A 15,255-nucleotide genomic window follows, 5' to 3' on the forward strand; every position below is an offset into this window, starting at 1 on the left:
TTTTTTAAAAAAACAGACTGGCATTAGTGTTTTATGAAAGAGGGGAAAAAATAACCAGGCATAAAAAGCCATGGGGTGAAATACAGCATCTTGCTTCATCACAGCTGAATGCATTTTATCAGTTAATGAAATACACTTCTTGATATCATTGTTTCACATGAGAAAGTACTTCCATTGTCCCTAAACCATAGGCTATGGGCAACAAACAGCTCATAGCTACAAGAAATTAAAATATATTTAATAGGGAAAGCAAAGTATGATGATACTTGCAGTGTTATTTGCTTGGCATTATGGTCCATAGGCTACCCAAAGTTGGGGACCAGCAGTTAAAATGCATCCAAGAAAAATAATCTCCCAAATATGAAAGTTTTTACCTTAACGGGATTTTAATTGCCATACCTTAAGTGTGTGAAAAAGTTTTACAACTTTATCATCACAGTTGTTTGTATCATAATTTTATATTACAAACAGCATTCAGAAGGATATTGAAATGTCAAATGTTAACATAGGTGTAAGTTGTAGCCGTGTTGGTCTCAGGACATAGGCAGATGAGTTTCTTTGGGTGAATCTGATATCTTTTATTAGACTAACTTAAATAGTTGGGAAAAATTTTTTTAGCAAGCTTTCAGGTTTAAAAACCCTTTGTCAGGCTGGTGTGTGTTCTTCCTGGAATTCATTCAGGAAGAGCACACACCAACTGCAGAGACTTCCTCAGCCTGATGAAGGGTTTTAAAATCCAAAAGCTTGCTGATTTTTTTTTCCAACTATTTAAAATGTTAACATGAGACATTGCCTATAAATATTGGACCACATGAGATTTGGATAACATTCATTCACCAGGAAGTGAATGAAGAACTCTCACTCATTTTACGTAGCTCATAAATAGTATCACTTTGGGGTCATTAGTAGCTTGCCTCAGATATGATTAAGTGACATAGACTCTCTAAGGTCATTACTAATCCTGTGAGAACTAGCTATTGTCAAAGAAGGTAGATTGAAATTGACTGCAAAACAGGCCAAAATGAAAACCTGAGTAGTTTGAATTTGGACCTGATTTTATGAAAGTGATCCTTGTTTTATACAGAACAGACAGTACATAGCAAAATATCATATGCTTTCCTCTCTGTGACTTTTGCTTCCCTGAACTGATTATTTACCTGCAGTCTGTGCATACAATGGATTATTATCCGAACTATGTAACTGCTGCCAAGTTTTCATGATTTTCAAATCTCAAGGTCAGATTGACAAAAGAACTCCCTTACTCACATAATTAAATAACGACATATATTCAAAAGGACTGTGCAGCCAGTAGCTCCCAGTGTATTTTCAATGCACGTTATTTACTGAGCTTTGTTGAAAATCTGGCCACCTAAATTGGTGTCTAAATGTGAGAATTGTTCATCTGAATATGTAGTCCCCTATAGTGCAAACTGTACCATGCTTTTGGGTTCCAGAAAAGTTGATAAAGTTAAATTTGCCTTTTTCCTAATGTTGGGAAATTATACTGTTTTAAACCTGATTACACTGTTAAGAGAGTATCATATTACATGAGAATAATTGTTGCAAGAATAAGAGAAACTATATTTTTAGCTACTCTGGGCCTCAGTTCTGGTGAATATTTTACCACCCTTCTGTTGAGTAAAACACTAATTGCTTACAGTCTATAGCTGTTTGGTGAACAGAAGTTTACAGTTCTTAGCATCAACCCATTTATCAACAGAATGAATGACAGTATACAGTAGAACATTAGTAAGCTCATGTTCATGAGGAAGCAGAAAGACATGAGAGACTTACGGCTGGTGCATTATGTTGAATCTCTTCAGCTCATAGTCAGTTATATTCTGAAACGAGAGAGAAAAAGACAATCTCAAGAAAACTGCAAAATTAAAAGTGAATTTAAATGGGGATCAATGTATAGACTGAATTATATTCTTAATTGTGTTAAGCAGTGACTTATTTTAAAATTAGCCTGTTCATGCATTTACACAGCCATCTAATCTGAGTTAAAGCTTAACTTTTTATTACTAGCATTCTAAAATACAGTATAGTTAGGAATTTAACCTAGAATGTCTCAGGTTAAAGTTCACTGGTTAATGAATCATTCTTAAAAAGACAGACAAGCTCTCTTGTTTGTTATTTCTCCTTTCCAGTTCTATCACACTTTCCAGATACATTTTTCTGGCTTCTCAAACTTTTACTGAAATTAGTGGAAATTATGATTACATATTGATGGGAGACTAAACCATCATACTCTTGCAACACTTTTCTGTGATTCTTCACACTCAGTTTTTCATTGGGGTAGGAAATGAGTGGCAGAACTTGAAGTCAAATTTACAACCTGACCTTAACAAGTTTCTGTCATTCTTTGTAGCTTTTCAAGGAATATATACTTTTTTTTTGCAGTGCAAAATTGCTGGTATAATTTCCATGCTTGTTGTTACTTGACTACCTTGGAGTGCAAATATGTGACTTAGAGGAAGTGAATAATTATATCCACAATTCTATGTATTCACAAAAGAGGAAGACAGCAGATGGAAAAAATTGTTATATGCAGGAACTGGAAGAAGGAAAATATATCTAAAAGAAAGTCAATTTATGTTTTGAAGTAAGTTTTTTCTTATAGTTGATACTCTGGAGCAGGGGCGGGCAAATATTTCAAGTGGAGGGCTGCTTAACAAGTTTTGGCGAGCTGTCAGGGCTGTGTAGGTAGCCCGCCCCTTGACAGTTTTCCCACCCCCTGGTCACTACATTGGGACTGGAAGGCCTGTCCCCTAACCCCTGACCTTTGCCACCAGAAGTCCCTCCAATTGCTGCCCCCCCATACTCCTTTTGGGAGTGGGGGGTTGCTATTTTACAACCAGAAAAACCCAAATCATACACTAGAAGTCAAAGATTTACTATAATATATTTTAATTTTATTAGAAAAAATATTTGTCATGACTTGTGATTGTGTACTGTATATAGAAGGGATTGCATAATAACTCAAAAATAAAGTGTCTCTCTTATAGTGTGTGTGTGTGTGGGAGTGTGTGGGGGATTGTGAGAGGGTGTGGCTGGGTAGGGGGGCATAGGGTATGTTGGGGTATATGTATATGTCATTGGGGGTTGTTGGGGCAGGGTGTAGATGTGTGGGGGTGTGAGGGAGGGGTGTGTGTATGGACCCCACACCAACTCCTCCCATGGCATGCAGCCCCCACTGCCTGGCAGCAGAAGCAGGCAGGGAGGTCAGGGCAGGTGGTCAGTGGGGTGCAACTCTGCGCAGTGCTGTGTGGGGGGAGAGGGGCAGGAGTGCAGCCTGCCCAGCTGCTTTTATTGTTGGGGCTCCGCACCATGTGCCTGCAGCTCCAACACTTGCAGCAGGGGAAGCCCCATACTGGAGCCTGCCGCCTGCCCTGCCCCCTACTTCCCCCTGGAGTCCAGCATGGGGCTTCCCCGCTGCAAGTGTGGGAGCTGCGGATGCGTCATACTGAGCCCCTGTGATAGAGGTGGCCAGGTCACTTGCATTGGGGCTGCGCTTCTTGCCCCCAGTGCAGCGATGGCTGCCTCTATCACAGGAGCTTTGCGAGTGCTGGAGCTGCAGGTGCATGATGCAGAGCCCTGGCAATAGAGGCAGTGCTCTCTTCCACTGCATGCAGCGCTGGCTGGAGCCATGCCCCACTGAGCACCTGTACTGGGCACAAGCTCCCTGATCTCTCTGCCTGCTGCTGCTGCTGGCAGAGGGGGCTGCATGCCATGGGGGAGTGTACCAGGGTCCCTACACCCCTCACCCTCACAACCACACCCTGCCCAGCTGAACTCTGTGCTCCTGCTGTCCATCTGGGTGCAGGCTCCATGCTGAACTCTACGTTTCCTCCCAGCTGCAACTCCACCCCACACCTCCCACCAGCTCCGCTACTTCCCTACCTGCTGCCCCAAATGAGTTGGACTTCCAGGAATCCAAGCAGGTTCCCATGGGGTGGCTGCAGCAGGAACCCCACCCAGAAGCTGCTGTTGGCTGGGCAGAGCCCTTCCTCCCAAGAGCGTGGAAGTGGAGCAATAGGGTATGTTGGGGGGTTGAAAATGTGGGCACCTTGCTCCCACCCTCCTGGGCAAAAGGGCTGGGTGGGGTACAATTCGTTGTGGGGTACCACATGCCAGATGAAAGTGCCTGGTGCAGGCTATATTTTGCCCATTCCTGTGCTGGAATAAGTTGGTCAAACTCCAGTGGCTTCAGCAATACTGACTTTATTGCAGCACAGTTGACCTGATTATATGCAGTTGAGCTGCATCTCAAGTAGGTTCAAGGAGGTGATCCTCCCCCTCTACGCGATGCTGGTCAGGCCACAGCTGGAGTACTGTGTCCAGTTCTGGGCACTGCACTTCAAGAGGGATGTGGACAACATTGAGAGGGTCCAGAGGAGGGCCACCCACGTGATCCGGGGACAGCAGGGCAGACCCTACAACGAGAGGTTACAGGACCTGAACCTGTTCAGCCTTCACAAGAAGGCTGAGGGGGGACCTGGTGACCATCTATAAACTCACTAGGGGGGACCAGAAGGGTTTGGGGAGACCTTGTTTCCCCTAGCACCCCCCAGGGATAACAAGGAATAACGGCCATGACCCTGGGGGTCTTTAAGAAGCGGCTTGATGCCTACCTGACTGGGGTCATTTGTGCCCAGTTTTCTTCCTGCCCAGGCAGGGGGTCGGACTTGAAGATCTACAAGGTCCCTTCCGACCCTACTTCTATGATTCTATGATAATTGGTCTCAATTTGCCACTTTGAATGCAAGAAAAACAAGTGATTCCATTTGTCTTTTTCATTTGGTCCTTTGATATTACAGACACATACATACAAGCACCTATGCTTAAAGTGATAAAACTATGCTGCAATAATCAAATGAAATGAACACATCAAGTGAAGCACAAGCAGAATCCCAACCGAAGCACATTTTCTCAACCTATATTTAAATTCAAGTGTCTGTCTGCATTTCATTAAGTTATTTGATATTTGTTGGGAGAATGTGCCATTTCAGACAAGAGAAAACCCTTTGTTTGTAATACTTATCCTATAATTATACTGTAACAAAAAGCAGCTGCCTATCTGCACATAGTGTGCACAGTAATTAGCAGATGATATGCCAGATCTGGAAATTAGAAAATTCCTGCGGAACTTTTAAAAACATATCTAGCTATCTTATTGACATATTGCACAGTTGAACATTTTTAAGTTCAGTCAGCAACTAATGGGCCCTCAACTCCTCATTGTAAAGCGGTGGCTCACAGCAGTAGAGGAAGGTAGTTAGTCTAAGTTAGCCATTATTTTCTGGTACTTAATCTTCTAAGCCAGCAGTTCCCAACCTTGGGGTTGTGAGCTCATTTGGGGTTGTAACAATAAGAAATGGGACTGTGAAGACACTCGACAGTGTTTACTGATTATGATGAAAATCACTGAAAAAAGCAGGAAATGGCAGGTTCCCTTTGCAGACTGGCAGAGTTCCAGCCTGCAAGTTGCTGGTTGGAGCTGGGGGGAGTGGGAGAAGGGCAATCAGGTTGGGGAACCGTGTGTGTGCACATGGACACATGCATGTGGCAGCCAGGCAGCATGGAGAGCAGCTCCCACACTCCCTCCAGTTAAGTCTATTGTGGAGGGAGCACAGATTGTGGCCCCCATGGTGAGGGAGGGAAGGAGTGGGGCAGGCCTTGGGCTGTGGGCCGGGTCCTGTCTGCTGGGCCATGGAGGCCCCTGGGGGGGAGAGCAGCAGGGCGGGGAGCCCCGAGCCCACAACGGGCAGCCAGCATCTTCCCCCACCACAGGCTCTGCTCTGGCCATGCTGTCCTCACGGGGAGGGGGTGTTGATCTTGTCTGCATCATTTTGGGGTTGCAAAAAATTTCCAATGTTTAAATGGGGTCATGCTGAGGGAAAGGTTGGAAAGCACTCTTCTAAGCACTGAAGAGAGAGAAGGCCTTGCATCTTTATATACTTAGTTGTTAATCACTCCTCTTTCACCACAAAAACAGTATTCCATTTGATCAGAAATTGCATATGAAAATCCCTAAGGCAAAACTGCATGTAAATTGCAACTAATAGTCTTTCTTTTCTTCAGCCATCATCCTCAGCAAAGATCATTTAATTTGGGAGCATATTAGTGCCTCAAAGAACGGCATGAAGTCATAGCAGATTCACTGAGATGTCAGCTAATACTACAGGTGAAACAACCAAGGAGACAATTCTCTCTTTTAATCTATCTTTCTCAGATGTACATGTAGAAATTGACATTTGGCTCTGAACTTTACCCATGTTTGGCATTAGCAGATTAAGATTTATTAAGGCCCTGGGCAAACATAACATTGGAGGCTCCCCATACCCTGTTGGAGGCTCCCCCTACCCTAATAGAACCCCCACCTGATTCAGCAGCCATCAGAGACAACCTGCAGTGGCTGTTCTCCAATGTGGGAGGCGCAGGGATCGGGGCTGGGATCAGGCCTGGACTGGTGGTGGTGGCGGTGCAGGCGAGGCTGCAGGCTGGGCCAGGTTCCACAAGCCCGAACTGCTCTGGCCCTTCGCCTGCCCTGTGGCTGAGCTGTGCTACTCTCTGGAGTGCGCTGGGCTGTGCCTCATGATCCTCAACACCTCGCCAGGTGCCGCTGGATTGGGACCTCCTGGGATTGGGGCCCCTTGCATTGGGGCACTGCTGCTGGGAGTGGGACCCCTCTCATTGGTAGCATTAGAGATTTTTCCCATGGGGCCCCTGATTGGCAGGGGCGCCGCAGGCCCAGGCATTAATGCGCCGTTGATGTCTGGGAATGCTTTGGACTCAGTTTGGTCCCTCAACTGAGTTTTGAAGTTCTAACCTAAACCCTTTCAAAGTTTGAGGGGATTGTAATTTGTGATTCCAGCTGATGCCCATCTCTTCTTAGCTTGCTTGGCGTGTTCACCTTTTGTAGGTGAACATGCTGTATACGCTGCTGATCATAGCTGAAGGTTGCAGCTATCTGGCTGTCCAACTTCTGAGTGGCTGGGCTCTGCAAGTACTGTGCCCCCTGCGCCCCCCAGGTATGGGCTCTCTCAGTTCCACCAGCTATATGGCACCATTTTGCTCCTAGGGGCTTGGACAGGGGAAGGAAGCAGAAGCTGGAGGCGGAGCCTGGAGACTCAGGCAAAAGCAGCAGGAGAGTGATGGGGAGAGTAGCACCTGGACTAGGACCCAGAGGGTGGGGAGGGAGGAGGTTTGAGTCAAGTTAACCCTTTGAGGATCAGATGTCACCTGCAGGCAGCCAGTTGGACAGCTCTTATTTAGAATAAATTAGAAGACACCATGCAGACTCAGAATTCATGAAATCACATGATAGTTTGCAGGAAAAGATGACTCATTCTCCCAAGTTTTCATTATTTACTGCTTCTGTTGTTGCAAGTTTTAGAGCTTATAATATGTATTGGTTGTGACTCATACCAGCAAGGTTTGGAACATACTGCAAATGAATGTACATGGCAAAGAAGTTAAAATAATTTCTTTCCTGGAAGGAGTTCAGCTGAAGGCTGCACAATGAGGAACTACAGAGAAACTGGAGACTGTTGTCAAAAGACTTCATGGTAAAGTGTCAGTGAGCCTTTAAACAGGGTAAATTGACACCATATTATCCTTAATACAGACTTAAAAAAAGTGAACCCCTCTCCCCCCTCAACCCCAAACAGGTCAGATCAGTGCCTAGGTTTTAATTTTTCACAACAGGAGCTTGGTGCTTTAGCTATTACATAAAACAGCAATGTTATGAGTAGTGCCTTGGTGCTGTGAGAGCAATCAGCTTTTAGTTCTCATTAGTTACACTAAGATAATGAAAATAGTTCATTAGGGTAAATGTGTTTTAATTACCATTTTATATTTGTTAGTCATTAGGATATGCTTTTCATGCTATTAATGAAAAATGAACATGAAATAATTGTTTCATTATGGGGTCAAATTTACTACCAAGAAATAAGAATGTGTGACTAGCTTTTCTGTCACCCTTCAGGTGAATTTAGTGGATTCTTGCCTTTTGTTACTGTTAGTTACACAAAGTAGTGGAATGTAAGGGGAAATACAGGTTTGGTAGAAATGCATCTCATAAGCAAACTAAATAAGATATATATACAGCATAAGCTTTTTGTAAACTTGAGTTCACTTCATCAGATGTTGTGAAAGGACAGCATAGAGCAGTGTATAAACTGGAGTGATTTGAAATGTATCTCTGAAATAGTTTTCCCTGTCATTACAAATGTGTATTGTGATTTCTTTCCCCATAGACAACATTTTCACTGAAGAATAATTATTGAACTCCAGTGGCTATGGATAATGTCTTAATGATTCTCTACTTTAGGAATTTACTATTGCTTTTTTGTTTCCTCCCTGCTTCTTCATTTTCCTGACCTCCTCTTCTTCCCTACTAAGGTAGCAGGGAGAGTTATAGTTAGTAGTTTATCAAAACAAAGTTTATATGAGGAACACAAGCTCCCTCTAGCCGCTTGAAGTAGCAAGGCAGGCAAGGTTCTTTGGGTAAATCTGGTATATTTTATTAGATGAACTCAAATAGTTGGAAAAATTCTTCTCTAAGAAAAATTCTTAGCTAAGAAGAATTTTTCCAACTATTTGAGTTGGTCTAAGAAAAATCAGATTTACCCAAAGAACCTTATCTGCCTATGTCCTTAGACCAACACAGCTACAGCCTTCTATACCCTGAAGTAGCAAGCACACTTTATTCTGTGTGGAAGGTTCATCAGTCCCCTGCCCACTGTGGTTGCCAGAAGCTCTAGGAGTGGGCATTTCTTAGCTTAAACTTCCACTGCTTGCCTGGGGTTCAGGAATTCCTAGCTGAGAACTTATCGAGGGGTGTTTTGTTTTATCAGTTCCTAAAAGTTCAGATGTCCCTGAAGAGGGGTTATTTGGGATGGCATGTTTTTCCAAATGGAGCTGTTCTTCAGCTATGTGTTTGGCTCATTTTCAACAGCACTGGTATACTAGCACACCCATGGAGGAGCAGCTTACTAAGCACATGTACCACCTGAAAGTGACAGCAGGTACAAGTAGCACTTTAGAAGAATAGTATACGTCCACTGGAAGCTTGTAAAAGGCCAGTCATTGTCTGGGAGTAGGTGATAGGGATTCTCATGACTCTGCTTTGTAAACATAGTGCACTTCTTGGTAAGGTCTCAGCACCTGACCCCTGAGTGATGTCTCTATGCTGCTGTCCTTGCTATGACCTGACAGTACTGAGAGTTCTGGCCTTTTCTGTTGCTAAATGGCTATCATAACTTAATCCTAAGGGTCTCCTGATTTGATGAATCCACAGATAGAGAGGTGAACTCTGGCTTTTTGGTGAGGTGTCTGACATAATTGGATATCTAAAAGTTGGAGATTCTTGGGTCCATAATCCTAGCTTCTAAAAATGCATACATCATGCTGATGGGATCAATAAGGGTGAGAAGTACCCATCATGCCATGTTGTTCCCCAGTGTAATCTACATCAGAAATTCATAAAGGCTCAAACAATCAGCCAAACATAATATTCCCAAGCATTAGCGTCCAGAAGGGCAGATAAGACGGATAATCACAGTGAAAAGTAAATTTTCTGCTGCGTAGGTAGCAATACAATTTTATTGTGGTCCACATAAATGTGAATCCCTAGTTCTTTTTAAGAATATAACTGCTTAGAACCAGAGGTGCACAGATACATTGATCTGATATCAGATTGGCACTGATATAAAGAAAACTGACTGCATCAGAAATCAGCCTGATGTAGCCAATAATTTGGCGGATAAATGCCCATGTGTGCATGCAAGCTGTAGTGCAGCATGTAGGCAGCAAGGAGCACAGCCTGGCAGCTTGGAGAGCTGCATGCAGGTGGTAAGTGTGTTGTTGTGGAAAGGGAGCAGGGAGGGAAGAGGCATGGGGGGTGGGGCAGATCAGTGCCCCCTGCAGTGAAGGAGGGAGTGGGGTTGGGGCTGGGGCAGGTGCTGCCCAGCTAGGGTGGAACAGGGCGCCAGATGGAGTCGCAGCTCATTTGGAGGGCATGGAGAAGGTGAGATGGGTGGGCAGCTCCCACTGCTGCATGCACCCCAGGAAGGCATGGGGGGTGTGTGCCCCCAGATCTGCATGGAGTGGGGCAGGGCAGGCTGCAGCTGCAGGCTGGGGCTGAGGTAGTGCCAGGCTCTTCCTGGTGGGGGTTGGGCCGGGCTGCATTTGGGCTGGGCAGCAGCAGCGCTGGGAGAGGGGTTATAGGTGGGGCTGCAGCCATCCCAAATTTCACTGTAGCCCCCCACCGTAGTCCCACCTCCCAGCGCTGCCACCCCTCACCCCGAGCATAGCCTGGACCAACCCCCGCCAGGAAGAGCCCAGCACAGCCTCAGCCACAGCCCACAGCTGCAGCCCACACTGCCTGTCCTGTGCCGATCCAGGGGGGCACATACCCACCTATGCCCTTCTGGGGTGCATGCAGCGGCAAGAGCTGCCCCCTCCTCCCTGTGCCCCCCAGATGAGCCAGAGCTCTGCCCCATGCCCTGCCCCCCCCCCTCAGCTGGATAGTTCCTGCCCAAGCCCCAGCCCCATACCCTTCCTCACCGAGGGGGATGTTGAACTGCCCACCCCATACCCTTTCCCTCCCACCCCCTTGCCTTCCACCACAACAGACTTACCAGCTGAATGGAGCTGTGTTGGAAATTGGATCAGTATTGGCTGATATGCCTCCTTAAAAATCAGCTATCGGTATTGGCCCCCAAAATCTCTATTGGTGCACCTCTACTTAGAACATATCAAGACTCCAGATGTCAAAACACCTAGTTTCTGCCTCAGTTAGAGAATGATGTAGCAAATCATGAGCTATAACTGATACATTGCAATGGTCTTATGCTGGGAAGGACATGGAAAAATGGGTCAATATGCTGAATGAAGGGGACGACTAGATTTGCTCAGTCATGCCTGGTTGATGTATATGATGTAATTTCATATAAATGAGGCACAGTATATGGGATATATCACATGGATTGTATAGATGGACTTATTCACTTGGTGAGCATGCTACAGTTTGCCTGCTACTGGTGAAAAGACCCAAAGTCAGAGACAACCATGAGGAATCTATTTATAGATGGACTAGATATTCCATATCTGATAGCTGGATATATGGAATAAATAAAATTGGTCAATATGCAGGAAGCTAGCAGAAATAACATTAGAGAAGTTACAGATTTATAATGGACCAGGATGGTGGTGCTCAAAGTTTTGGCCCCATGGGGCAGATGAATGTTGTGGGACTGGTCCATGGGGGTGGTTCAAGCCCAGCACCACCCATGCCTAGCTTTGTGTGCTGGGATCAAGCTCTAGGGCTCTGTGCTGCCCCTGTCCGGCACCATGCACCCACTGTCCCCACCCAGTTCCATGTTGCCCTGTGCCTTAGCAAGCACACAGGCCTATGGCCTGTGGGACTCCTCATGGACATGTGTGGAGCTCTGGGGGCTGGATCTGGTCTGTAGGCTGGGGGTCAAGCACCACCCAACTAAGATAAAAGGCATGTCTGCTGACAGAACTGTGGATTTGTTCTACGTTCTCAGAAGACATATGACCTTTCCTGGTGGAAAATGGCAATTACTGCAGTCTTACTCAGTATGAATACTAAATATGACCCACCAAGAATAATATCTGGACTCTGTGGGGATATGGTAGAGATGTGTAGTGAAAGATGTTGATGTGTTTCATACATGGTCATGCATAGACTAAAATTTGCAGTGGTAATTTCTTGATCCCTTTTCCTTAGGTGAAGGAAAAATGGTGCAATATAGGGAAGGTGGGAGAAGAGAGTGTAATGGGGTCCCTAACTCATTACTGAAGGAGAGAGGGAGCCAGAGAGCAGCCGGCTGACTCCAATCCCCTGGAGGGACTAATAGTGGCAGAAGACCCTTTAATAAAATGGCAGCCTACCCCAGGTGCAGCCACTGATTGACAAGGCGGGGGTTGAAGCAGTGGTCAAATAACCCATAGCAAGTGTTAGAGGCCTTCTAAAACTGGGGCTGTGGTTGATGCCCAAGGAGACTGGGGTCTGACTGTCCATGGTGACCTGCAGCTGCTGCACCCTGCCTGCCCTGCAGTGCTCCCTTGTTGGCTGATTTTGCCTTAAAGGGACAGAGAGCCCCAGGCTCTCTTTTAAAATGGTATAAGTGGACCAAGGCTTGGCCATGAGCCCTGAGAAGCTAGGAGGCTGCAAGCAGCACCTGGGGTGAGCACTGCTAGCAATTGAAGGACCGTGGTGTGTGGCAGAAAAGACTGAGGGCACAAGCCCAGAGTCTCTGAAAGGTGAGACAGGGGCTGAGGGGCCTGGGAGCTTAGGGTCCTGGAACAGTAGATCCTGGGCTGAAGGTCTCAGCCAGAATAAAGAGGGCCGAGGTCAGGGGGCTGTGGCCCAGACAAGGATCTAGGACCTGAAGCAAAACCCCCCGATCTCTAGGGACAGCTTGCCAGTTTAATTATAATATCAAAGCATGGCAGGTGAGATGACAGGGTGGGACCTTGAGACAGGATGAGTGAGGCAGGAGCCAGGCAGCTGCTAGGTGGGGAATTGGCTACCCCAGGGCCTGACTTGTTATGGAGAGGAAGAAAGATAAAAAATTGAGTATCCTTGGAATTAAGACTAACATGTTATTGCTCTTATTCAATAACCCAATGTTTTTTGTCAGTAAAAATGGGAAAACAAAGAAATATATCTATATGGTAAAAGTCACTGATTTATTGATGCATCCATTTACTTCAAAAAGTATAACTCTGACATCTAGTGGTAAAAATAGGACGTGTATAAAATGGAGTTCTACAGCAAATCAGCTTGCAAAGGAGATTCACCAGCCGTAACTGTACTACTGGAAATCTTAGCCACAGCCTTGCCTCAGTCGGACTGTGAGATCACATGGATGCGCTAAGTGTAAACTCCCTTTATTTGCGGTGCGGAGCCTTTTATCCTGGTAAAGGTTCTGCACCAGGACTCAAAATTCCTGTGCAGATTTACCTATCTCACATGTTAAATGCACTTAAGAAAGGAGTGTCCACATATTAAGGCAGGAAAAGATGAGCTAAGTGCATTCTTTACATGTACTCCAGTGCTGGGGGAGGTGCTTTAATTAGAGTGGCTCCAAGAGCTACTCTAATAAAAGCACCCACAGTGTCTTGTGTATTCAGTGTCCCACACTTCAAAATGGTAGCAGGGCACTTTAAAGCTCATTCGATGAGCTTTACTTAAAGTGCCCCCCCACCATTTTGAAGCACTTGGATGCTGAATACATGAGACAAGGAGGCTGGTGGAGCATGCTAATTAGCACACTCCAACAGACTCAATTAAGTCTGCTCTGATGTGCTGTAATTACAGTATGTCAGGGCGGTGTCCCGACACACCTACAGGCACCCTGAGTGTCTCAAAATTGCTCCTGTTCAGGCGAGAAGTATCTACAGCTGCTGTTAGGCGGCTTGTATTGCAGCAACGTCAGTTAACTCCATGGGGCCAACACAAGCAATTTGTGGTCTTTCAGCATCCTAGGATACACTGCTCCCAACCCCCTGCTCCCCACGACATGGATGATCTACCCTCCTGAACTCTTCTGCCTTAGATTGACAGAGTCCTGGGAGCTGGGCAGCTGGACTGATGGTGAGCTGGGGAGTTAGGCAGCCACAGGAGAGTCATGGGAGAGCACATAGCTGTGGAAGAGCTTCCAGAGAACTGGGCAGCCGCAGGGCAGACTTGGCAGCGCCTAGCCATGCCCGTGCTTCCCAGCACTCTAGTGGCAAATCAGAGCTATGCAGGACAGAGAGGGCATTAACTCTTAATATGTGACTGCTCACAGAAGATTATAACTTTAGTACCACATAACATCCCATAGAGTTAGTATGTGAAAATTGTAACATCAACTGACACTCTTAGACAAGTCCACTAGGACTTGATTCAACAAACCATTTAAGTGTGTAAGTGCCTGTTAAAAAGACTTTACTACATGCTGAAAGTTAAGCTCATGTGTAAGAGCTTTGCTGAGTCAGGGCCTATGAATATTCCTGTGCTGCAGCTTCCAATCTGTACATTTATAGTGATGATGCTTTTTCTTCTATCTATTGTCTGGTCTTGTCTATTTAGATGTTAAGCTCTTTGAGATGAGTGAATTTTTCCATTGTTCATACAGTGTCTACCATGATAGGGAAGTCACTTGATTGTGGGTGAAGCCTTTAGATGCTGTCATACAAATAACCTGTAAACTAACAGAAAATAATAAACAGAACAAAACAAATGATATATAAATGGTAAATGAAATATTATTAGATAATTAAATGTATGGATCCAATATCTACTTTTAAACTGGTGGAAGGGAAGAGTTGAAAAACACCTATGATACCATCTATTCTACTTCTTTCATTTTCCAGATAATGAGATCATCATACTCAACAAGTAGTCCTTAGTGGCTCAATGTCTAGCTGGGAGGAGGTATCATGTGGAGTTCCCTAGGGGTCTGTCCTGGGTCTGGTATTATTCAGCATCTTCATTCATGATTTGGATGGTGGGATTTAGTGCACATTTAGTAGATTTGCAGATGACACTAATTTGGCTGGAATGAGGAACACTCCAGAGGGCAGGGCTAGGTGCAGAGCCTGGGTATGAGCCTGGGCAGAGTATGGTGGGAGCCCATAACTATGTTTAAAATTTATTCCAGACATGTTCAGAAGTCACACTGACCTTGCCCATGCTGAATATCAGATACTATGCCGTGATTAGTTTATCCCTGGTTCAGCTCCATCAGTGCTAACAATGGCAGAAGTATTGGTATGCACTGTCAGGACTCATAGAAGAGATGATATCTTTTATTAGACCTACAAGATTTTTGCAAAAAAAAAAATCTTTAATTGCAAGCTTTCGCAGTACAAACACCCTTCATCAGGCATTTGAGTAAAGGTTTTAAAAGTTCTCCTGGGTAGAAATGAAAGTTCATATTTCATAGCATTCCTATGAAATATGAACTTTCATTTTTACCCAGGAGAACTTTTACAATCTTTTCTCCAATGCCTGATGGAAGGTGTTTGTGCCCAAAAGCTTGCAATTAATTTTTTTTTTTTTTGCAAAGATGTTGTTGGTCTAATGAAAGATATCATCTCTTCTATGAGTCCTCATTGCCTTTTCCTCTGGACCAATACGGCTACAACCTGGATGCCTGGTATAGACAGTGGTACTCAACCTTTGTGGGGCTGGATGGACAGTGCCCAACCTTCTTCAGCCAGATTCAGCTG

The 15,255-nt window shown here is 45.1% G+C and overlaps 2 protein-coding genes across 17 annotated transcripts in view; one reads left to right on the plus strand and one right to left on the minus strand.

Annotated features, from left to right (window-relative positions):
* BLNK (B cell linker) overlaps positions 1–15,255 on the minus strand; it is a 174,302-nt gene that overhangs the window by 117,456 nt on the left and 41,591 nt on the right. For all 5 annotated transcript variants that reach the window (XM_019484203.1, XM_019484202.1, XM_019484200.1 and 2 more), the window contains one exon: positions 1,795–1,841. In XM_019484203.1, the coding sequence (XP_019339748.1) occupies positions 1,795–1,841 (47 nt within the window). The remainder of the gene's footprint in view (positions 1–1,794; positions 1,842–15,255) is intronic.
* The window catches only part of DNTT (DNA nucleotidylexotransferase), a 358,214-nt gene that overhangs the window by 1,920 nt on the left and 341,039 nt on the right, over positions 1–15,255 (plus strand). The window lies entirely within an intron of this gene.

Source organism: Alligator mississippiensis, chromosome 6 (assembly GCF_030867095.1).
Source record: "Alligator mississippiensis isolate rAllMis1 chromosome 6, rAllMis1, whole genome shotgun sequence".
Taxonomy (NCBI): Eukaryota; Metazoa; Chordata; order Crocodylia; family Alligatoridae; genus Alligator; species Alligator mississippiensis.